The sequence below is a fragment of the Cnephaeus nilssonii genome (assembly GCF_951640355.1).
Source record: "Cnephaeus nilssonii genome assembly, chromosome: 2".
Taxonomy (NCBI): domain Eukaryota; kingdom Metazoa; phylum Chordata; class Mammalia; order Chiroptera; family Vespertilionidae; genus Cnephaeus; species Cnephaeus nilssonii.
The window spans coordinates 4162911-4188610 of NC_137073.1; the positions used below are offsets into that span (position 1 = coordinate 4162911).

Below are 25700 nucleotides of genomic sequence, written 5' to 3' on the forward strand. Positions count from 1 at the left end.
GTCCAGGGGGAGACAAAGCAGCGCCGAATATGTGACGGGCCCTGCGCCTTCTCACAGAGCAGATAGAAGGAACAGCTGAATGGAATAACATCCACCTGGAATTGGCGAATTAAACACACCAGGTGAGGCAATCCATAGACGGAAAGTCAGAGATCAATTGCCTAGTGAGAGCTGTACCTCCTCAGATTCATCTGGGAATTTGTTGTTTGCATTTTTTTGATTAGTTACTGTTTTTTTGTTTTGTTTTGTTTTTGTTTTGTTTTTTGTTTTTTTTAGTTTCCTCCCAATTTGAATATATTTACCCCTCTTCTTTTTTCTTCTCTTTCTTTTCTCTTACATTTTTTTTCCTTTTCTCAATATCATTTCTACACTCTTTTCTCTCCCCTAATTCTCTTTTCTCTGGTGGTCACCTTTATTTGGGGTTATTACTATTGTGAATACATTTCTGTTTGGTGACCTGTGCGTTGTGTCTTGTCGTGTTGTATTTTATGCCTTTAAGTCAATGCAGGAGAGAGCAAGCTACATAACCAGACACCTTGAGAGGAGTGATCATGGGGAGACAAAGAAACAGCCTGCATACTAAAGAAAAGGAGGAATCACTGGAAAAGGAAGTAAATGAAATGGAGGCAAGCAATATGTCAGAGAAAGAATTCAGAGCAATGGTCATAAGGACACTGAAAAGGATGGAAGACAAATTCAACAATATGTGTAAAACCAAGAGGAAATGAAAAATGACATCACTGCAATAAAGAACACAATAGAAAGCATCAACAGTAGACTAGAAGAAGCAGGGGACTGTATCAGTGAGCTAGAAGACAAGGTAGGAAAAAATACCCAAGCAGAGCAGCAACTAGAAAAAAAAAACTTAGAAAACAAGAGGAGAGCCTGAGAGAACTTTGGGACAACATGAAATGAAACAACATCCACATAATAGGGGTGCGAGAAGGAGAGGAAACTGAGCAAGGAATAGAAAACCTGTTTGAAGAAATAATGACAGAAAACTTCCCTGATATTGGGAAGAAAAAACTCACAGAAGTCCAAGAAGCTCACAGAGTCCCAAATAAGATGAACCCCAAAAGACTGACACCAAGACACATTATAATTAAGCTAGAGGCCCAGTGCACAAATTTGTGCACGGTGGGGGTCCCTCTAGGTGGCCTGCAGGGATCGGGCTGAAATCCACAGTACAATGCCGCCTGCAGCTCCTATCTGCCACTCCCGCTCATCCCGGCCCCACTGTGCCTGCTGCGGGCTCGTGCCCAGTCAGTCCTGATCAGGAGAGGCTCGTGCTGCTGCAGCAGTACTCGCCAACCATGAGCCCTGCATCTGGTACCCTCCCAAGGGGGGTGGCCTGCAGGATCGGGCTTAAACTGGCTTTCTGACATCCCCCGAGGGGTCCCAGATTGCGAGAGGGCACAGGCCAAGCTGAGGGTCCCCACCAGTGTATGATCGGGCCAGGAAGGGACCGAGAAGGGCTCCAGGGTGTGTCTGGCCCATCTCACTAAGTCCCGATCGATCGGCTGGATCCCAGCAGAAAGCTAACCTACCGGTTGGAGCACCTACCCCCTGGTGGTCAGTGCACATCATAGCAAGCAGTTGAAAAGCCTTAGCATATCATTAGCATGTTATGCTTTGATTGGTTGTTCTGCCATTTGGTCTATTTGCATATTACCCTTTCATTATATAACACCAACAACAAAGTAAGAATCTTAAAGGCTACCAGAGAGAAATAGAAAGTTACCTACAAGGGATTTCCCATCAGACTGATTTCTCAACAGAAACACATCAGGCCACAATGGAATGGAGTGAAATATACAAAGTCATGCAAAACAAGGGTCTGAATCCAAGAATATTGTACCCAGAAAGGCTATCAATCAAAGTTGAGGATGAAATCAGGAGCTTCACAGACAAAAAAGGACTAAGGGAGTTTATTACCACCAAACCAGCAATACAAGAAATGCTAAAGGGTCTGCTGTAAAAAGAAGAAATAGGAAGGGAAGAAGAAACACCAGCATAAAGAATAAAAATGGCGACAAACAAGTACCTATCAACAATAACTTTAAATGTAAATGGATTAAATTCCCAAATCAAAATACATAGGGTAGCCAAGTGGATAAGAAAACATGACCTATATATCTACTGTCTATAGGAAACCCACCTCAGAATAAAGGACTCACACAGACTGATGGTGAAGGGATGGAAAAGGTTTTTCAGGTGAATGGAAATGAAAAAAAAAAAAAGCTGGGGTAGCAATACTTATATCTGACAAATTAGACCTCAAAGTGAAGGCCATAACAAGAGATAAGGAAGGCCACTTCATAATACTAAAGGGAACAATCCAGCAAGAAGAAATAACTCTGGTAAACATATACGCACCCAATATAGGAGCACCCAAATACATAAAAAAAAAACTTCTGGAAGATATCAAAGGAGAGATTGACAGCAATACAATCATAGTAGGGGACTTTAATACCCCACTAACACCACTGGACAAATCCTCTAAACAAAAAATCAGCAAAGAGACATCTATCCTAAAAGACTCACTAGTTCAGATGGAATTAATTGACATCTCCAGAACATCTCACCCCAAAGCCACAGAATATACATTCTTCTCAAGTGCACATGGGTCATTTTTAAAGATAGACAACATATTGAGACACAGGCAATGTCTTTTCAAATTCAAGAAGATAGAAATCATATCAAGCATCTTCTCAGATTACAATGGCATAAAATTAGAAATCAACTACAATAAAAACAATAAAAAAATATCAAACACCTGGAGGCTAAATAGCATGCTACTAAACAATGATTGGATTACCAAAGAGATCAAAGAAGAAATAAAAAGCATCATGGCAACAAATGAAAATGAAAACATATCAATCCAAATCTATGGGACACAGTGAAAGCAGTCTTGAGAGGGAAGTTTATAGCTCTACAGAAAAACAAAAACAAAAAAGAACAAATGATAATAAATTATCTAACCCTACAACTCAAAGAGTTAGAAAGAAAGCAACAAGAAAAGCCCAGCATAAGCAGAAGGAAAGAAATAATAAAGATCAGAGTGGAAATAAACAACATAAAGACAAAAAAAAAATCAACAAAACCAAGAGCTGGTTCTTTGAAAGGATAAACAAGATTGATTAACCTCTAGCCAGGCTCACCAAGAAGCAAAGAGAGAGGACCCAAATAAACAAAATCAGAAATGAAAGAGGTGAAGTAACAACTGATCCCACAGAAATACAATTGGTTATGAAAAAATACTATGAACAACTCTATACAAACAAAATGGACAACCTAGATGAAATGGACATCTTCTTAGAAAAATACAAGCTACCCAAACTCAATCAGGAAGAATAAAAAAAACCTGAATAGGCCAATAACTACCGAAGAAATTGAAACAGAGGTAAAAAATCTTCCAGCAAACAAAAGCCCTGTTCTGGATAGCTTTACAAGAGCGTTCTACCAAGCATTCAAAAAGAACTAAAACCTATCCTCCTCAAACTATTCCAAAAAATTCAAGAGGAAGGCACACTTCCAAGCTCTTTCTATGAAGCCAGCATTACCCTAATCCCAAAACCAGATAAAGTCACCACAAAAAAAGAGAACTACAGGCTGATATCCTTGATAACATGAATGCTAAAATCCTCAACAAAATTCTAGCAAGTCAGATTAAGCATTACATTAGAAAGATCATACACCATGACCATGTGGGATTTATTCCAGGGATGCAAGGATGGTACAATATGTGCAAATCAATAAATGTAATCCATCACATAAACAGATTGAGAGACAAAAATCACATAATCATATAAATGATGCAGAAAAAGTATTTACAAAATCCAACACCCTTTATTGATAAAAACTCTCAGCAAAGTAGGAATAGAGGGACCATACCTAAACATAATAAAAGCCTTATATGACAAACCTACGGCCAACATCATACTCAATGGGCAAAAACTAAACTCATTTCCCCTAAGAACAGGAACAAGACAGGTATGTCCACTGTTACCACTCCTGTTCAGTATAGTACTGGAAGTACTAGCCATAGTGATCAGACAAGAAGAAGTAATAAAAGGCATCCAAATTGCAAAAGAGGAAGTAAAACTGTCCTTATTTGCAGATGACATGATACTATACATAGAAAATACCAAAGACTCCATCAAAAAACTACTAGACCTAATAAATGAATTTGGCAATGTAGCAGGATACAAAATTAACACCCAAAAATCTATGGCCTTTTTATACACCAATAATTAACTCACAGAAAGAGAAATTAACAAACAAACAAAAAAAAACCCCAACAATCCCATTTACATTGTAACAAAAAAATTAAGATACCTAGGAATAAACTTAACTAAGGATGTAAAAGACCTGTACTCGGAAAACTATAGGACATTGAAAAAAGAGATAGAGGAAGACATAAACAAATGGAAGAATATACCGTGTTCATGGATTGGTAGAATCAATATCATTAAAATGTCCATACTACCCAAAGCAATCTACAGATTCAATGCAATCCCCATTAAAATACCAACAGCATATTTCAACGATCTAGAACAAATTCTCCAAAAATTCATCTGGAATAAAAAAAGACCTCCAAATAGCCACAGCATTCCTGATAAAGAACAACAAAGTTGGAGGAATCATATTACCAGATATCAAGCTACATAACAAGCCACGGTTCTCAAAACTGTCTGGTACTGGCATAAGAACAGGCATATAGACCAAAGGAACAGAACCCAGAACCCAGAAATTGACCCAAGCCATTATGCTCAATTAATATTTGACAAAGGAGGCAAGAGCATACAATGGAGTCAAAACAGTCTCTTTAATAAATGGTGCTGGGAAATTTGGACAGATACATGCAAAAAAAAAAAAAATGAAACTAGATCACCCACTTACATCATACACAAAAACAAACTCAAAATGGCTAAAGGACTTGAATGTAAGATGGGAAACCATAAAAATCCTACAAGACTCCATAGGCAGCAAAATAGCAGGCATATGTCGTAGCAATATATTTACAGACACAGCTCCTAGGGCAATGGAGACGAAGGAGAAAATAAACAAATGGGACTACAACAAAATAAAAAGCTTCTACACAGCAAAAGAAACCATCAACAAGACAACAAGAAAGCCCACTGCATGGGAGAATGTATTTGTCTATGGCAGTGGTTGGCAAACTGTGGCTCGCGAGCCACATGCGGCTCTTTGGTCCCTTGAGTGTGGCTCTTCCACAAAATACCATGTGCGGGCACGCATGTACAGTGCAATTGAAACTTCGTGGCCCGTGAGCAGAAGTCGGTTTTCGGCTCTCAAAAGAAATTTCATTCGTTGTACTGTTGATATTTGGCTCTGTTGCCCACTGGCCTATGGTATTTCCGATAAGGGTTGAATCTCCTAAATTTACAGAGAACTCATACAACTTAACAAAAGGAAGATAAACGATCCGATCAAAAAATGGGCAAAGGATCTAAATAGACACTTTTCAAAAGAGGACATACAGAAGGCCCAGAAACATCTGAAAACATGCTCAAAGTTATTAATCATCTGAGAGACACAAATGAAAACAATAATGAGATACCATCTCACACCTGTCAGAATGGCTATCATCAACAAACCAACAAATGACAAGTGCTGGCGAGGATGCGGAGAAAAAGGAACACTCCTGCACTGCTGGTGGGAATGCAGACTAGTGCAGCCACTGTGGAGAACAGTATGGAGTTTCCTCAAAATGTTAAAAATGGAACTCCCATTTGACCCAGTAATCCCACTTCTACGAATATATACTGGCACAAGAACAGGCATATAGACCAAATGGATCAGAATAGAGATCCCAGAAATTGGCCCTGATAATTATGGTCAATTAATATTTGACAAAGGAGGCAAGAACATACAATAAAGTAAAGATAGTTTCTTCAACAAATGGTGTTGGGAAAATTAAACAAACACATGCAAAATGATGAAACTAGACCATCAACTAACACCATACACAAGAATAATCTCAAAATGGATAAAAGACTTAAATGTAAAACATGAAACCATAAAAATCTTAAAAGAAAACATATGCAGCAAAATCTTAGACATCTCACATAGCAGAATTTTCACTGATACATCTCCTAGGGAAAGGAAACTAAGGAGAAAATAAACAAATGAGACTACATCAAAATAAAAAGTTTCTTCACAGCAAAAGAAACCACCACCATATGAAAAGGGAACCCACTGTATGGGAGAACATATTTGCCAATGATACATCTGATAAGGAGTTAGTATCTAAAATATATAAAGTACTCACACAACTCAACAAAAGGAAGACAAACAATCCAATTAAGAAATGGGCAGAAGAACTGAATAGACATTTCTCCAAAGAGGACATACAGATGGCCAATAGACATATGAAAATATGATATGAAAATATGCTCAAAGTCACTAATCATCCAAGAGATGCAAATGAAAACCATGATGAGATATCACCTCAGCCGTGTCAGAATGGCTATCATTAAAAAAATCAAATGCTGGTGAGGATGTGGAGGAAAGGGAAAACTAGTACACTGCTGGTGGGAATGCAGACTGGTGCACCCACTGTGGAAAATAGTATGGAGTTTTCTCAAAAATTGAAAAATGGAACTGCCTTATGAGCCAGTGATCTCATTTCTGGGAATATATCCTAAGAATCCAAAAACACCAATCAGAAAGAACATATGCACCCCTATGTTCATAGCAGTGTTATTTACAATAGCCAAGACCTGGAAACAGCCCAAGTGCCCATCAGCAGATGAGAAGATAAAAAAGCTGTAGCACATTTACACAATGGAATACTAAAAAAGACAGATCTCGTATACTTTGTGACAACATGGAAGGACCTGGAGGGTATCATGCTAAGTGAAATAAGCCAGTCAGAGAAAGACAGTATCACATGGTCTCACTCATATGTGAAATCTAATGAAAAACATAAACTGACAAACAAAATAGGTCCAGAGGCATGGATGCCTGGAATAGACTGAAGATCTCAGAGGGGAAGGCGATAGAGGGAATGGGAAGAGATTAACCAAAGAGTTTATATGCATGTGTGCACAGCCCATGGTCACAGACAATGTGTGGGGAAGGCCTGGGATGGGGCGGGGCTGGGTGGAGGGAGTAAATAGGGGGATTTGGGGGGCGTCTGTAATACTGTCAACAATAAATAAATAAATGGAATTGAAACTCATTACTGTAACCTCAAGAACCTGCTTCTCTAACTCTCCAAACTCATCCTGTAGCCTCTCTCCTCCTTAGGCCCAGGTCTTTGTGAGCCTCCAAATGCAGGTCCACATACAAAGATAAATCTCTGAGAAAAGCAGTTTTGAATTCTTCCCAGAGGGCAATGGTATATAAACCCAGTGATCATCTTAACATATTACTATTACTATTATTCTTTTAAATTTATTATAATTGCTTGTCACATTATACTTTCTAAAATACTTTCAGGTCTATAACACTTCATTAGAGTTTCTATAATCCTTTCAGGTTTATCTATAATAATAAAAGCATAATATGCAGAATGACTGAACAGCAGAATGACCGTCTGGACAACCTTCCGGACGACCATGCTATGACACGCACTAGTGCCAGGCCAGCCAAGATGGGTGTGATGCGATTGGTCGGGGGCCCACCATTGCCCCACAATCTCCCCGTACAGGGAGGCCCAGGCCACTGGCTAGCAGGGCAATCAATTGGGAACTCCGCAATCGCCCCACAGAGGGAGGCCCAGGTCACCAGTGGGGCGGGGGCGGCAGGGGGCAATCGATGGGAGGGGCGGCTCTGTGATCACCCCAAAGAGGGAGGCCCAGGCCACCCTCTGCGGGGCGATCAACCGGGGGGCTCCACAGAACCGGGGAACCCCGGGTGTGTGGCAGTGGACACGGGCAGCGCCAGGCCAAGGTGGGTGCGGGCGGGGGGCAGGGCCATGAGGTAGCTAGAGCCACAAGGGCCCCGGCAGCCGGGGCTGTGAAGGCCTACCCTTACACAAACTTTGTGCACTGGGCCTCCAGAATCTGTACTAATGAAAGGGTAATATGCTAATTAGAGTGGACATCTTCTGGACGACCATCCAGACATCCTTCTGGACAAAGCTGTGGCAGCTGCTGCAAGGGCTGGGCTGAGGCTCAGGCAAGCTGCAGGCAGCTGCAAAGGGCCCAGGCTCAGGTCGACAGTGGCAGCAGCAGCCGGGTAATGGGGGTGGCGTCTTCCTCTGATCCGCCAGGTCGCCTCCTGCAGTGGGAGGCCAGACTGTGGCTTAGGCAGCGGGGGGAGAGGCAGAGGCAGTTAGGGTTGATCAGGCCAGCAGGGGAGCAAGTTAGGGATGATCAGGCCAGCAGGGGGGCAAGGTAGGGTCAATCAGGCAAGCATGGGGGCAAGGTAGGGGCAATCAGGCTGGCAGGGGGGCAAGGTAGGGGCGATCAGGCAGGCAGGCAGAGGGGTTAGGAGCCAGTGGTCCTGGATTGTGAGAGGACTGTGGCCTAAACCGGCAGTTGGACATCCCCCGAGGGGTCCCAGATTGGAGAGGGTACAGGCCGAGCAGAGGGACCCTCCCACCCTATTGTGCACAAATTTTGTGCACCGGGCCTCTAGTATATATATATAAAATCACTAGTGGGCACTTGGGAAATTAGGTTGAGTAAATGAGCTACTTAGAGGATCACCTGGGGTCTAAGGGAAGACAGTGGAGGGATTTAAAGATAGTGGACGGGTCAGGATTCTGGCAAGAAATATTCACTCTGATGTTCAAAGAAACAAAGGTATGAGGGGACTTCTCAGGTGAGATGTGGGCAGGTTAAAGGAGCAAATAGGAGTTAGAGAGGCACCAGGAGATCGCCCTGAGGGAAGCCACCAATGAGAACAAGCTGCGGGACAATGAGAACGGAAACCTGAAGAGAAGAAGATTTGTTATTGGGGGAGATGCAGCTACTGCCAGAGCCCCAAGGCCAAAAGGGAGGGAGAGGAGGAAACCCGCAGCACTCTCCAGCCTGAGCCCTCTGCACTGAGCCTGCCTGCACCCAGCTCACCGGGCAGCCAGCGGCCCCTGCAGACTGGCAGCAGAGACAGTGGAGGGGTGGGGTGGAGAAGTAAGCAGGGGGTGGGGTGGGCACAGCAATGGAGGATAATTAGGCCCGAAGCCAAAGATTAGTGTGGGCTGGGAAAACACAGTCACATTTCTTGGATAGGAAGTAGGATTGCTGTCTCAGAGGATGAATGAGTGAATGAATATTGCTCAGCTCTCTTCACGGCTGTTCTCAGGATTAAGGCAGAGGTGATGACCGGAGGTCTGAGGGCTCACTAACGAGGGCTGAGCCCAGGCCTGCAGGCCTCTCCTTCCTGACTCTCCTGTCGCAGCTCTTCGCCCTGATGCTGAGAGCGCAGGAGCTGCCCGTGGTGTCCCGCTGAGAGCTGCCCGGGAAGGAGAAGCCCAGCCCTCTCCCCGCCCCTAAGTCACAGCTGCTCCCCCTCCCCCAGAGCCTCCCTCCGTCCTCTGGGCTCAGCAGCACCCGCTGTGTCAGTCTCACAGATGTCCTGCAAGGGCGCCCGGTGTGGGAGCGCGGCGTGAAGACTTTTCTCCCGAGAAGTCATTGTTGAAAGTCACGACAGATTCTGAATGCCCACCCCGGGCTGGCCGCCAGGCGCCATCTCAGGCCACCCACTTCTCGCCAGCACAGAGGCCCTCAGGAAATAAGGTGCTCTGGGCCTGCTCTGCTACCCCATTTTCCAGACGAGGACACCAAGGCTCATCTAACCTACCCATAGGGGTTCTGCTTCCTGGTTAGGCATCCAGAACCCATTCCTGGGGGAGATGTGTGTCGGGATGGGGGAGTTTCTGGAAATTCTGTACTTTTGCTCAGTTTTGTTGTGAACTTAATATTGTTGCAAAAAGTAAAGTCCGTTAATTAAAAAGTCAGTCCCACCCATTGGGCTAAGCTGTGGGTTCTGGGGACAGTGTCCATTTAGGTTGAGAGAGGATTAAGCTGCTGGAAGAAAAAGTTCATGTGCACACACATCCTCTGTTGTTGTTGTTGTTGGGGTGGGGCAGCAGATCTAGAATGTATTTTGAAGGAAGTGACTACATGGTTTACCCGTTAGCCCAAACTCCCATTCTCCCGACACGCCTGCTTTTGTCTTTTCCCGCCTTTCTCCTATTTGCAGGAATGATGGCCCTGACGCAGGGCAGTGGGCGATTTGCATGCAGAGGGGATAGTAATTGGCATAAACGTTTGTTCATAACCAAGCTGGGGGGGGGGGCGGGGTGCTGGTGCGTGTGTGAGTGTGTGTACCTCGCGCACGGCCCTTGGCCACATCCGTGACACTGTCCGGCTGTGCGGTGTGCCCGGGCTTCCTGTCCCTGGTGAAAGCCCTCACGTGGCCGGCGCACAGGGGCATGGTTAGCATGGGCACGGTGCGCGGTGAGACTGCACCGCGAGGAAGGAGAGCACGCGGGGCCCCGCCGCCGCCTCAGCCCCAGCAGGAGAGCTGCGCCCGGCCTCCCGGCCACCCGCCCTGCCGCCTCCCAGCGGCCGCTGCTGCTGCTGTTACTGCGAGGCTGTTCTAAGCCGCTGTTTTATCCTCTCCCCGCACCCCAAGTTTCCGTTGTGGGAGGCAGGGAGGGAAGGCGTTGGCCGGGGTCACAGTGAAGGAGCTGAGCATCCCTCCGGGGGATGCGGGGAACTTCCTTCTCTACCTGCAGCCCTGCCCACTCTCCGCTGGGCGGGCCGGGGCCCAGCAGAACCGGGAACTCAGTGTCCGACACGCTCCCGTACCTCTTCACGAGGTCCAGCTCCGCCTGGTCCCTCTTGCTCAGGAGCAGGTTCCGGCTGTTTTCAAAGACGTCTTCGATCTGGTCCGGCCAGAGGAAGAGGGTGCTGTTCAGCTTGATGTCGTCGTCTGCAAAACACACCCCCTGCTCAGGGCTGCTTGGCGCGTCAGCGAGAGGACAGGAGGGCGACGGCGGGGCGGGCAGCGCAGGGGCCGCGGGGCGGGGGGGGGCGGGGGGACAGCCCACGTCACTCAGCGCTTACGGCCCAGCCGGCGGGAGGCAGACCGCGTGAGCCCCTTGGTTTCACTGATGGGCAGCAGTTGAGGAAGGGGCCGAGGTCACCACGCGAGAACGTGGGGCGCAGACAGGAAGCCCAGGTCTAATGGCCTCGCAAGCCACGCCCTGACGTCTGGCCTGACCGCCTTCCCAGGCGGCGGAGTGGACTCAAAGCCCGGGGTGATGTTCAGGTTCTAATCTTTAACAGTTTCACCTCGCCGAGTCCCAGCCTCCCTTTTGGTTAAATGCCAGCAATGATAGCAAAGCCAGATGTCCGCCTTCACGTGCTCCAGGCAGTTGAAGTGCCTGGCTCTCCCCTGCACCGTGGGCTTAGGAGCAGAGCGTAGTGAGGGGATCCAGGGCCTGCTCACCCCCCAGGCTCAGCCCAGGAAACTAGAGAGCTACTCACTCCCAGGCTCCTGCCCCAGCCCACCTTGTGCACAGCGGGCACCACAGGCGTTCCCAGATGAAGGCCGCTCTGAGGCGTGGCTGATGAAGGGCCAGCGCATCAGCTTCTCCTGCAGAACCTGGTCCTTACAAGCTCCACCTTGGCGGGGTACGCCGTGAAGGGCCCGGCCACATCTTTCCTTCTCTGACGTGCAGGAGCGTGGGGGGTGGGCTCTGGCCTCCTCCAAGGGAGGCTGGTATCAAGGCTCTCGTTGCATAAAATCTACCCATTTACAAAACGACTATGTTGGGAGTGACTTTCCCAGGAATGCCGGGAACAAGATGCCAAGACAGGCATCTACAAGCTAGTCAAATCCCCGGATCTTTCTCCCGTTTGTCTAACAATCAGACTCCCCTTGTTTGATTCGAGCTCCTGTGTGGTGAGTGCCTCTGACACATGGGGACACCCGAGGCAGCTCTCCCATCTCGACGTTCAGTGCTGGGATTGCAAACTCGTTCCCCCAACTCCTTCCCTGGGAACGCACACACAGGCTTGCATGTGGCTGCACGGCCTCGGCTTACGGGTCAGGTCTGCGTAGTCCATCAGGAACTCCAGCCGCTCGGCCGCATCCCTCAGCTGCCTCCTGAGTTTGAACACAGTGACGTCGCTGGATTTCTTGAGGAATGCGATGAGGGACACCAGCTCCTCGGTGTTGGCAGGGATCTCGCTGACTTTCTCTGCGATGCTGCTGTACTGGTGGCAGATGCTGCGGAACAGAAGCCAGCCATCAGCACCACCGCCCTCCACCAGCCTTCCTACAAGACTCGTGGTGCTAAACAGACGGGATTCCTATCTGGAGACTAGGAAGATGATGTCCAGCTGTTCTCTGCCTGCAGCCCTGATGGATGGCGCCCACATGCACACCACACTTCAGGAATACTCCCCGGAGAGGTGGCAGTGGTATCTGGCAGGTACCAAGTCTGTGACGAGGTGCCACGCCCCCACTGCAATCATGTATCATCTCGTTTAAGCCTCACAACAATTCTAAGAGGTAGGAACTGTTCTTACCAACATTTTGGAAAAAAATGAGGTTGACTAACTTGATCCAAAGCAACATGGTGTGCAGGCATCAAATCCAGGATCTGAACCTTCAACTGATTCCAGAGCTGCACTCTTCACAAACATACCCTGAGTAGAATTCAGATTCAGACCTGAGCAATAACAAGAATACTGCCAGCACCAGCAACTCCTCAGACTTTATGCTGGAAGAGCGCCCTACAGTACAGGCACTGCTCCTACTGCACACCAGCAAGCTCATCCTCACGGCTGCCGGCGATTCAGAGACACTTACATTCAACTCCTGGAATTATTGGATCCAACTGCCCACTTCTCCACTGTGAGAAAGCGTGTTACTGTACGGATAATTTGAATATGCTCTAATTTATACAAAAGCCAACGAATCACAGTCTTCAGCATTTTAAGTATAATTAGGAACAAATGATCTCCAATACCTCCCTGTCTAGCACAGAGTGGCCCTCAAGAAATGTTAGTAATAACAGCTGTCATAATGTTTATTACTGATCACTACACGCCAATGGTCATCATGAGACAAAAACCACTCCTCTCAATGTTTTCAGTCTTCAACATTCTTTCTTAATGGTGCACCTTCGTAATAAAGCGAATTGTACCAAACGGAAGAGAGGATGCCCACACCTTTGCAGATGATGCTGGAACTTAGGAATGAATTTGATACAGTTCTACAGAGAGAAGTGTCTGCTGCGCGGCCTGCGCCCAGAGCCTTCTCCACTCCCTGGCCCCAGCGGTGGGTTATATTCCCCAGCCTCCTTCTTAGTTTTAATTGGGTATTTTACTAGTCAGCTTGGTTACCATCTATACTAATAAAAGCGTAATATGCTAATTACACCAGACAGCCGAATGACCTTCCGGATGTCCTTCTGGATGAAGCTGGGGCTGTGAGGGCCGAGGCAAGCCGCCACAGCTGCGAGGGCTGAGCCCCTTGCACGGATTTCGTGCATCAGGCCTCTAGTAACAAAATATCACTGGGAGGCTTAAACAACAGGACTTGATTCTCTCACAGGCTGGAGGCTGGAAGTCAGGGTCAGTGTGTCAGCTGGTTTGGTTCCTGGTGAGGACTCTCTTCCGGGCTTGCAGACAGACGCTCTTCGCCGTGTCCTCATGTGGCAGAGAGGAAGAGAGCTCTGATGTCTCTGTCTCTTCTTATAAGGGACACAACCTATGACCTCACTTAACCTCATCGCCCTCATAGGCCTGGTCTCCAAGGCAGTCACATTGGGCATCAGTGCTTTGCTGCAGATGGGCTTGTGTGCCCCCCAAATTCATATGTTGAAACCCAATTCCTAATGTGATGATATTTGGAGGGGCGCTGGGTGGTGAGTAGGTCGGGAGGGTTATGACCGCACGAGGGCTTAGTGCCTGATAGAGGGGCTCCCTCACCTGTCCTGCTTTGTGAGAAGACAGTGAGAGGGTGTCTGAACCAGGAAGTGGGCTCTCAACAGACACTCTAGCCTCCAGAACTGTAAGAAACCAACTTCTCTTGCTTATAAGCCACCCAGTCCATGGTAGTCTATCACAGCAGCTCAAATGGACTAAGACAGACTTCAACATGCAAACTTTGGGAGAGCACAGCTCAGATCACAGCAGGCATGATCGTGTGATTGAGGTCCAGTCCTCGGGAGTGGGAAGCAGTGCGACTGTCACTCACAGGTGCAGCACATGACAGTGTCCCTGCACACTCCATGCTCTCTCCTTCTACCCCCTGCCCAGGATCTCAACACTTAAAACGACCTTGAAAGCTACATGTTGAAGATGTCAAGTTACCATCTTGCTTAAGTTTTTGAATGCACATAGTAGGTCTCCTCCACGAATCTAGAGCTACCCTGAGCAAGAAATAAACTTCTATTGTGTTTGATCATAACATCTTGGGCCTATGTGTTACAGCATTTGGCCTACTCTAACCTAACTAATACAGATAGATGCTCACAGCCCGACAGACTGCTCCCTAATAGAATGCATCCTTCTTTCCTTTTGTATGAGAATTCAGAGTGAATGTCATCTGGCTGCTGGCTGTCAGTTCCATGGAGGCTCAGAGGGTAGCAGAGACCCTCCAAAGGCCCTGAATATGACCCGATGATATCAACACAACCCCTCAGCGATATCCAGGACACACTGAGGGCAGGAGACATTGCCTCTACATGTACTGATAATACGATTGAAAATCTAAAAGGCTGGCCCTGGCCTGGTAGCTCAGCTGGTTAGGGCATCATCCCCATACACCAAGGTTGTGGATTTGATCCCTGGTCAGGGAACATACAAGAAGCAACCAATAAGTGCATGAATAAGTGAAACAATAAATCAGAGCCTCTCTCTTTCCCCACCCCCTTTTCTCCTCTTTCCCCCCTCCCCCGCAAAAAAGCCCTAAACGGCCAGGGGTCCCACAGACAATTCTATTCTCTGCCCCATGCGGGGAACAGCATAAGGGACACCAACAATGTGTACCGATCTGTGCCCTCTTTCTACGGTTATCCTTATTTTATATAGATTTTAAATTTTATTGTTTAAAGTATTACAAATAGTGGTACATATATCTCCTCCCCACCCCCATTGACCTTCCCCCAACCTCCCCTACCCCCCGGCACATGCCCTCACCTACCCCACTAGTGTCTTGTGTCCATTGGTTGTGCTTATATGCATGCATACAAGTCCTTCAGTTGATCTCTTTCTCCCTCTCCCCAACACTCCCCTGCCTTCCCGCTGTAATTTGACAGTCTGTTCAGTGCTTTACTGCCTCTTATCTATCTTTTTGTTCATCAAGTTAAAATGTTCTTTATTATCCATAAATGAGTGAGATCATGTGGTATTTTTTTTTCACTGCCTAGCTTATTTCACTTAACATAATGCTCTCCAGGTCCATCCATGATGCTGAAAATGGTAAGAATTCCTTCTTTTTTACTGCAGCGTAGTATTCCATTGTGTAGATGTACAACAGTTTTCTAATCCACTCATCTGCTGATGGGCACCTAGGCTGTTTCCAAATCTTAGCTATTGTAAATTGTGCTGCTATGAACATAGGGTGCATATATCTTTTCTGATTGGTGTTTCTGTTTTCTTGGGATATAGTCCTAAAAGTGGGATCACTGGGTCAAATGGGAGTTCCATTTTTAGTTTTTTGAGGAAGCTCCATACTGTTCTCCACAGTGGCTGCACCAGTCTGCATTCCCACCAGCAGTGCACGAGGGTTCCTTTTTCTCCACATCCTCGCCAGCACTTGTCGTTTGCTGACCTTATTTTAGACAAGACCTCGCACCCTGAAGAAAACAAGCAGCTGGACCACCTACCGGGATAGCCTCTCTCGTCTCTACTCAGGGCCCTGCAATTTGGTCAACCCTTCGGGTCACCATTCTAGCAACTTTAGATGCAAATGGCCGTGCCCGCCTTCCTGCCCAGGGCGCCCTGCCCAGGCACACCGAGAACTGGAAACAGGATGGCCCCACAGCACTGACAGGACAGTGATGGGGAAGGACAGGGCCTGGGATCCTGAGACTCAAACTCACTTTCTTGGGCAAGTTAAGTTTCCTTTCTGAGCCTCATTCCCCTCGCTCAGTGAGGGGGCTCCTGTCTGTCTTCCCCACCTCAGGGGCTTGTTGAAGCTCAAATCAGTCAGAGTCTCCGGGGTTAAGGCAGAAAGTTACCGGAACTCTTGATGCTGAAACTTTCCAAAGAAAGTGTCCCCGCAGCATGAAGGTCAGACCTTGTGCCATCTGTCCCACCTTCCAGGGACGCATCGCCAGTAACACAAGGTTCACACCCAGTCTCTGGCTGCAGTGCCGGACCCCGGCGTCACCAGCCCTGAGGGGCTGTGCGGTGGGGGAGCATGGACTTCCGGGTCACAGGACGGGAGGCTGAGCCCTGGGGTCCCTTGCTGCCTCTCAGAGGCCCCTCTTCCTCAGCAGGTGAGGGAACACAGCCCGCCTCTCGGGCTCTGTGGAGGCCTCACTGGACCGCAGCGCTCAGATGCTCGGCAGCCCCTGGACGGGCCTCTGGGCTGGGAGAACGATATCTCCGATATCATCAATTTGTCAGTGAGTTTCTGACAGGTGGCTTGTAACCCCTAAAGCACTATAAAATGCTAAACTGACATGTGTTTACATTGAGTGGATAACATGTAGCACTGTATACCAGGGACCACGCCTCCTAAATCGCCGGAGCCCGGAGTTCGGTGCTCCCCGAGGAACAGCTGGCATCAGGGATGAGCTGCTCCGCACCATTCGCTCCAGACACGGTGGCCGAGGTGCTGTCCACCTCTCCGCGTCATTCCCTCTTCTGCCCACCACACCGAGTCTTCTTGGGGAGCCCGCTCCCTCTCAGTCCACGGGGCCTAGTAGGGTGACAGCCACCCCAGAGATGGGCTGGTCTGCTGCTGCCCAGGGGAGCTGCGGGCAGCGCCACGCAGGCCAGGACGGCGGCGAGGCCGTTGGGACAGCAGAAACCTTTCCCTCTGGATGGAACCTGAGAGCGTGAGCCCCGAGCTGCTGGGGTGCACACACCAGAGCCTGTCTGGGGACGGGGCCAACACAGCGGGGAGAGGCGGGCGCTGACCTTCGGGCTGAGGGCTGAAGGCAGCAACCCCTGAACTTTCCGACGCGTGGGCCCAGGTTCCCTTTGTTACGTTCACCAGCCGGTCTGGCTTCTCCTCCTTACAGCCAACACCGTGACTGCTGCAGAGACGCTCATCCCTGAAGTGAGGCACGACCTCGGGCTGTCGGAGTGACAGACCCCAGCCCCACCCAGCAGCGGCCTGCACGGAGCGCTCTGGGTGGTGGGCGGAGGGCTGTGCCCGCGGACAGCGGCCCACCGAGCAGCACCTCAGCGGCCGGGCAAGCAAGCGAAGGCTGAAGGATCCGAGGGGGCACTCCCCCTCCTCCCCCCACTCCCCCTCCCCCCCCAGCTCCAAGCGCCACGTCTTACTGCCTTTCACCTTCCAGCCGAACCTGAATTCCCTGCCACCCTCGTTTTGGGGTCAGCCTGGTCATGGTTGGGAGGTGCAAATTCTGTCTACATCCCCCGTTTGTGCCAACGGTCAGTGCTCTTTCTCCGCACGCCGGGCAGTACCTGGCGTTGGTGTCCCGGTTCACGTCCACTTGGAACTGAATCAGGCGGTCATTCAGGTTCTGGGTTCGCTCACAGAGGTCATAATTGAGGGTCATGGTGTCAAGGCAGAACATGGCCAACGGCACGGAGATGTGCATGGACGCAATTTCATTTTTCCGCTTTTTTATGCTGTTGATCTTCTGTGAAAGGAGCACGTTCACTAGTTAACTCACCAGTGCCTCTGGCGCTGCCGCAGCCCCGGCCCTGGCCACCCGCCCGGCCACAGCACAGCACACACACCGCACACACACCGCACACACACAGCACACACACCGCACACACACCGCACACACACAGCACACACACAGCACACACACAGCACACACACCGCACACACACAGCACACACACCGCACACACACAGCACACACACTGCACACACACTGCACACACACAGCACACACACACAGCACACACACAGCACACACACCGCACACACACCGCACACACACCGCACACACACAGCACACACACCGCACACACACCGCACACACACAGCACACACACCGCACACACACACAGCACACACACCGCACACACACCGCACACACACAGCACACACACAGCACACACACAGCACACACACCGCACACACACAGCACACACACAGCACACACACCGCACACACACCGCACACACACAGCACACACACCGCACACACACAGCACACACACCGCACATACACACAGCACACACACAGCACACACACCGCACACACACACAGCACACACACCGCACACACACAGCACACACACAGCACACACACAGCACACGCACCGCACACACACCGCACACACACAGCACACACACCGCACACACACAGCACACACACCGCACACACACAGCACACACACAGCACACGCACCGCACACACACCGCACACACACAGCACACACACAGCACACACACCGCACACACACTGCACACACACAGCACCAGGGGGCCCGGGCCACCCGCCCGGCCACAGCACAGCACACACACATAGCACACACACACCACACACACTGCACCAGGGAGCCCGGGCCACCCGCCCGGCCACAGCACAGCACACACACATAGCACACACACACCACACACACTGCACCAGGGGGCCCGGGCCACCCGCCCGGCCACAGCACAGTACACACACAGCACACATACAGCACACACACCGCACACACACCGCACCAGGGGGCCCGGACCACCCGCCGTGTGTGTGCAGCCCACGGCACTGAGACACGGAATGTCCAGTGGCATCTCCTACCGTCACAAAGTCATCAATTTCATGATTTTCTTTCAGGAATGCAGTGATGCTCTGCTCTGCCGTGTTATCCAATAAGTCGTCATACTTTCTGTAGACATTTAAGTATCTTCACATCGAAGAGCATAAAATCAAACATACGAACATGGGCCGCCAAATTAGCTTAGTCAGAGTGGCAAATGCAGACACACTTAAACCAGCTCAAACCAAGACAGAGAAAGAAGGTGACCGAGGATACATGGAACTGGAAATTCAGAACTTTGACTGAAAATTCCAATTTTGTTACCTCCTGGCGACATGAACTTAGACAAGATATTTCTCTTTTTCAAAGAGCAGCGTCTTTAACTAAAGTGGAAACAGTAACGCCTTAGAGCACAACTGTCACAAGGTCTGTAAAGCAGTTAACACAGAGCCGGACCCTCAGTGGACGCGCAATAGCCATGACCCCCTCCCGCCTTCCAGCTCGAAGATGAAAATTTGGAACGAATGAACCGAAAATCAATGTAATAAAATGAAGTTTCCCTCTGTCTGTAACAGATCACGCAGAAATGCTGGGCAGTTTCTCTCAGGCTGGAGGATGTATTCGGGATGCTTCACCATGAGTTCGTGTGAAAACGAGGATGCTGTGAGGACGCAGAGTTAACTGGGTGGGCCAGCGCATTCTCCCACGGGCTGGCCGACTTCAGGGACTCGGAGACCGAGCCAGCAGGGAAACCCCGGAGCTGCAAGTCCAGAGAGCAAACCGGGAGGCCTCCCCGGACAGGGCCAGCCGGGCTTCCCACCGAGGCTCCGAGCCACCTTCACAGGCGGGAGTGCCCATCCGAGTCCGCGGTTTCCAGACCGGGTTAGCAGTTCTCATCAGCGGTGGGCTTTGCTCCCAGGGGACACCCGGCTCTGCCTTGGGACGTCTATTGTCGCCATAACTGTAGAGAACCCCGCCGGCATGTACCGATGGTAGAGGCCAAGGATGCTGCTGCAAACCCGCTACGCACCAGCAGCCCCACAGAGCAGTGTCCTGTGCTCAAGTATCAGCAGAGCGGCCGTCACGAAGCCCAGGGGAGGGGAGCACACGTCCTGGCTGCTGTGGGAAGTCCCGTGGTGACTGTTGATAACATCGTCTCCACTCTCAGGGTCTCCATGTAGATGCTAGCAGTTGGATCCACGATCACCCCAAACGCATGCCCCTCACGTGAGCAGATGCACGTGCTCACAGCGTCACCATTCAGGGCACGCAGGGAACGTGTCCTCAGTCCGTCCTCCCACCCCTAAGCCAGCGAGCTCAGGAAACAGGGAGCTACTCTAAAATTCACCGGAGAGCCAAAGCTCCCCGAAAGGATGAGGGCTGCTGGGGGTGTCCTCGCTCTCACTGCACAAACACCAGCCTGTTCAGTCACACGGAGGCGCTGTGTCACCTTCCTAAAGCCCAGACGCTTCTAACCTGTGGGCCACACGGTTTCAGATCGGGAGGTGGACTGTACCGGGGTGTGAACCCTGGTTCTCCTGTCTGCTGTCTGGGCCGCGGTGGGAAACGCACAGGGCCCTCGTGTGTGAACCGGGGCGTGTGGTACCCAGGTAAGTTCTGTTGGCTGTGATTCTGCATCGTCTCAGCTGAGTGGGAGCAGCGATCAACCTGAAGGCAGGCAAGAACTCCCAACCAATACCCAAGGCTAAGTTACCGCGGCGCCAGCTTACTTGTGGGGGCCGACTTGGTTTTTCTGATAGACCTTGAAAGCCTGATCCACGTAATCAGAAACCAGCTTTTCTTCAGGGTTAACGGTTCCAAGAACCAGGTTATATCCTTTTAGCTCTGGGAACAGGACAGATTCCACCTAAAGAACAGAAACCGTAAGACATGAGGAGGGGGACGGCCCCCAAGGGCAAGGTGTGCAGTGGGTTCATTTCTGGGATACCAGCTACGTCCTGCTCCCGCTGCTCCTGAGCGAGGCTGGCTCGCTCCTCCCTCTGTGGGTTACTCATCGCTCCAGTCCTTGCTCCTCTCAAGTCCCATGTCCTGGGAGAGTCCCTGGGGCCTGGGGGATGTGGGTTCTGAACTTTCTCGTCACAACTGTCACTAAATGAGCGTGTAACGAGCCGTCCTAGGTTTGTCAGGGGTATCAGTATCACGAGAGCCTGGGTCCCATCTGAGTTCTGCACTCCTGTGAAGAGCTTGGCACATTGAGTAAGTGCTCAATAAATACCGGGGACTGAAGGGATATCGTAGGGTGCCCGTCACCCCATCAACTTCTCTCTAAGGAAAAGCTCCTAGGTACTCTGGTTTCTCTTCAGACCACATAAGTCTTTTGCTTTTTACTAAAGATTTCTGTGGATAGGAACAGCTATAAGAAGAAGAAGAAGAAGAAGAAGAAGAAGAAGAAGAAGGAGGAGGAGGAGGAGGAGGAGGAGGAGGAGGAGGAGGAGGAGGAGGAGGAGGAGGAGGAGGAGAAGGAGAAGGAGAAGGAGAAGGAGAAGGAGAAGGAGAAGGAGAAGGAGAAGGAGAAGGAGAAGGAGAAGGAGAAGGAGAAGGAGAAGGAGAAGGAGAAGGAGAAGGAGAAGGAGAAGGAGAAGGAGAAGGAGAAGGAGAAGGAGAAGGAGAAGGAGAAGGAGAAGGAGAAGGAGAAGGAGAAGGAGAAGGAGAAGAAGAGCTCCTAGGGACATGGGTTCTAACCCTGACTCTGCCACTAGGTCCTGTGTGGCTGAGGCGAGCCGCTTCTCTCTGCACTTCTGCCTTTTCACCTGAAGAAAAGGAGATACTAGGTTCTTCTCTCAGCTCCAGGGGAAGCTATAGTTTGATAGTCATTCTGAAAATTCAGATGCTCCCACTTGTGTACGTCTGAGAAACGCTCTCTGTGTGTGGCTTATGGAGGCCGTGAAGACCCTCGCGCTAAGGAAGCTGTCAGAGACCCTTCACAGGGCTCCCCTGGGTACAGCAGTGCCGTGCGGGTGCGGGCTATCGATTTAGAAAGGGGGAAGCGAGTGCGAGTGATCTGCGCCGGCTCTGGCCACTGCAGAGGCTTCAGGCCGGTGGAAGGGCAGCGCCTCGCTGTGGCCGTGGCGGAAAGCAAGGAGCTGGCGGAGTGGCACTGGCCAGTGTGGGTGAGTGGGTTGGGGCAGCACAGCCGGTGTGTGCAGGCCATGCCGCAGGCACGAGTGGACAGGCTCATGGGTGGTCTCTTTGGGAGAAGTCTTCAACGAAAAGACGAAGCAACGCCCTTGTTGCCCTTTAAACGTGGCTGGTTCCCCCATGCCCCGTAGAACCATCCGTAAAACGGAGCCGAGAACAACAGCACCCTTTCCCGTCTTCTCTCCCTGGCTCTCTGAGCCCGGGCTTCCTGGTTCGGACATCACCCTCATGCGTCTGTTGGCACACTTTTCTGGCCCTGTGAGTGAGGAAACGCTCCCACAGGAGAGCGGCTGGCCTCACCAGGCCTGCCATATATATCTGTCTAGGAGAGTAGTGGCTGCTCATGCTGACTTAAATTCTGCTTACTTCTTGGTTTTGAGTTTTAGAAAACCCATATTTTACCTCATCCAGCTTCGTTTTATTCATGCCTCTTATTCATCTCTTTTTATTTCAATCTGTATTAAATCAGAATACCTCCATGTCTTCCTCAATTTAATTTTTTAATTTTTTTGACTTTAAATAATTTTTGGTTTTTCAATGACAGTTGACATACAATATTATATTAGTTTCAGGTGTACAACCCCAGGATTAGACATTATATAACTTACTAAGTGATCACCCCAATAAATCTAGTACCCATCTGACATCCTACATCGTTATTATAATATTATCTATAATATTATCTATAATAATAATATTATCTATGCTAATTAGACCTAATGTCCTTCCTGACGAAGCCAGGCCGGAGGGAAGCCATCCCAGGTCCCGGGTGCTGGAGGGAAGCTGGTGCTGGCAGCCGGGGGAAGGAAGGCCTACTCTTGCACGAATTTTCATGTGTCAGACCTCTAGTTAACTATATTCCCTAAGCTGTACTTCACATCCCATGACTATTTTGTAACTACCAATTTGTACCTCTTAATCCCCTCACCTTTTCAACCATCCTTCCAACTCCCTTCCCATCTGGCAACCGTTAAAATGTTCTTTGTATCTATGGGTTTGTTTCTATTCTTTTTGTTTGTTTAGTTTGTTTTTTAGATTCCACATCCAAGTGGCATCATATGCCATTTGTCTTCCTCTGACCTATTTCACTTAGCATAATACCCTCTAGGTCCATTCATGTTGTTGCAGGTGGCAAGATTTCATTCTTTTTTATGGTTGAGTCATATTCCATTGTATATATTCGCCACTTCTTTATCCATTCATCTCTTGATGGACTTAGGTTGCTTCCATATCTTGACTATTTTAAATAATGCTGCAGTGATCACGTGGATACATATGTCCTTTTGAAATAGAGTTCTGGGTTTCTTTGGATAAGTGCCCAGGAGGGGGATGGCCAGGTCCTTCTTTGTCTCTTATAGACTTTGATTTAAACTCTATTTTGTCTGGTAAACTCTCTTTTGCTACCCTAGCTTTTTTTGTTGGTTTGTTTCCATTTTCATGAGATATCTTTCCATCCCTTTACTTTCAGTCTGTGTGTGCCTTCCACCTGAAGTGGGTCTCTTGTAGACCGCAAGGTCTTGTTTTGTTATCCCTCTGGCCACCCTATGTATTCTGATTGGAATGTATAATCCATTTGCATTTAAAGTAATTGTTGATAGATATGTATTTATTGCCATTTTATTAATCACATTTTTATCTTTTTTTTCTCTTCTTCTTAAAGAAAACCATTTGACATTTCTTGTTATTCTGGGAAGTTCTTAATCTGTCTTGAAAGTCTTTCTTTCTTTTTTTTTTTAAAAAAGTATTTATTTGTTTTCCCATCGCCATTTATCCCCTCTATGTCTTTTAATTCTAAATGACAACCTTGTTGGATAGAGTAATCTTAGGTGTAGGTCCTTGGTTTGCATCACTTTGAATATTTCTTGCCACTCCCTTCTGGCCTGCAAAGTTTCTGTTGAGAGATCAGCTGACAGTCTTATAAGGGGTCCCTTGTAGATAACTAATTGCTTTTCTATTTTGTTGCTTCTAAGATTCTCTTTTTGTTTTTAAACCCCTGGCATTTTAATTATGATGTGTCTTGGTGTGGGCCTCCTTGTGTTCATCTTATTTGGGACTCTGTGCTTCCTAGACTTGTATGTCTGTTTCTGTTAGCAGGTTTGGGAAGTTTTCTATCATTATTTTTTCACATAGGTTTTCAATATCTTGCTCTCTCTCTTCTCCTTTTGGCACCCCCATGATGCTGATGTTGGTATGCTTGAGGTGGTCCCAGAGGCTCCTTATACTATTTTCATATTTTTGGATTCTTTTCTCTTTTTGCTGTTCTGATTGGTTGTTTTCTGTTTCCTTATCTCCAAGTCTCTGCTTCATCTACTTCCCTGTTCATTCCTATAATGTATTCTTTATTTCAGTTAGTATATTTTTCATTTCTGACTGGACTGTTTTTGCGTTTCCTATTCCTTTGTTGAAGTTCTTACTGAGTTCTTCTACTCTTCCCCTAAGTTAATTGAGCATCGTTATAACCAGTGTTTTGAACTCTTCATTAAGTAGATTGCTTGTCTTGATTTTGTCTAGTTCTTTTTCTGGAGTTTTGTTCTGTTCTTTCATTTGGGACACGTTTCTCTGTCTCCTCATTTTAGTTGCCTCCCTTTGTTTGTTTCTGTGTATTAGGTAGAGCTGCTATATCTCCAGGGCTTGGTAGAGTGGCCTTGTGTAGTAGGTGTTTTGTATGATCCCAGGAGAGGCCAAGCTGTGACCTAAGGCCTGCTGCTGCTGTTAGTGCCGGGCCTGGGGCCACTTAGTTAGAGATACAGGGCTCTCTGAGGCCAGATGCTGCTTGTTTGAAAGATTTTAGAAAAGTCCAAAGAATGAGTCAAGATAGGCCATTTGTGTGGAAAAGCCACTGGAATTGGCTTGGGATGGGGCCCACAGGTTGGGTGGGACAGGATCTCAGAGACTCGTCAGAGCAGATCTAAGAGTGTCAGCTAACAGTGTCAGCTGGAGACTCAGATATGATGCCCGCCTGCCCACTCTGTGGAGTGGGGTGGGGTCTCAGAAAAGGAACAATGGCCTCTGCCAGCACTTCTGTCTGGGAGAAAGCTGCCCCTCCAGCTTTCACCCCAATGCCACACTATTCAGTGCCTCTCCTTATGTACCTGTTGCATTTTGAGTTGCTGACCCAGCACTGGAGTTCAGAGGGAGTGAGTCTGAATAAGTCTGTTGGTGGGCCCTTTAGGAGGAACTGCCTGAGACTCTAGCAGCCCTCTGTCTCCCCCAGCTTCAACCCCCACTGGTTTTTATAGCGAGAAGGTATGGGGACGTCTCTTCCTGGCACTGGAACCCTAGGCTGAAGGACCTGGTGTGAGGCTGGGATCCCTTGCTCTTCAAAGGGACCTCTGCAGCCAAGATATCCCTCCTGATTTTTATCCGCCCTACAGGGTGTGGGAACAGCCTGTTCTGAATCTTTGCCTTTCGTATCAGTGTCGATGTGGCTTCCTCTTTAAATCCTTAGTTATAGGATTTATGTTTAGCTAGATTTCAGGCAGTTCTGAATGATGGTTGTTCTGTAGTTTAGTTGTAACTCTGATATGGTTGTGGGAGGATTCAAGTACCTCATTTACCTACGCTACCATCTTGATCAGAACCCTCTCAATTTTATTTTTTATGAAGATAAATATTTTCTAAAATATGCTTTTGTTTCCTTTACTAAGTTTCTCACAAATATGCTTTCCTTCTGCACCTTGAGAGCTTTATCAAACATCTCATGC

General features: G+C 48.6%; 1 protein-coding gene across 2 annotated transcripts in view; it reads right to left on the reverse strand.

The window, feature by feature from the left end:
- DNAH3 (dynein axonemal heavy chain 3) overlaps nucleotides 1–25700 on the reverse strand; it is a gene marked incomplete at its 5' end in the record, with an annotated part of 194103 nt that overhangs the window by 145590 nt on the left and 22813 nt on the right. For both annotated transcript variants that reach the window (XM_079759768.1, XM_079759767.1), the window contains 5 exons: nucleotides 10788–10911; nucleotides 12029–12213; nucleotides 17598–17776; nucleotides 18879–18984; nucleotides 20568–20704. In XM_079759768.1, coding sequence (XP_079615894.1) covers nucleotides 10788–10911; nucleotides 12029–12213; nucleotides 17598–17776; nucleotides 18879–18984; nucleotides 20568–20704 — 731 coding nt within the window. The remainder of the gene's footprint in view (nucleotides 1–10787; nucleotides 10912–12028; nucleotides 12214–17597; nucleotides 17777–18878; nucleotides 18985–20567; nucleotides 20705–25700) is intronic.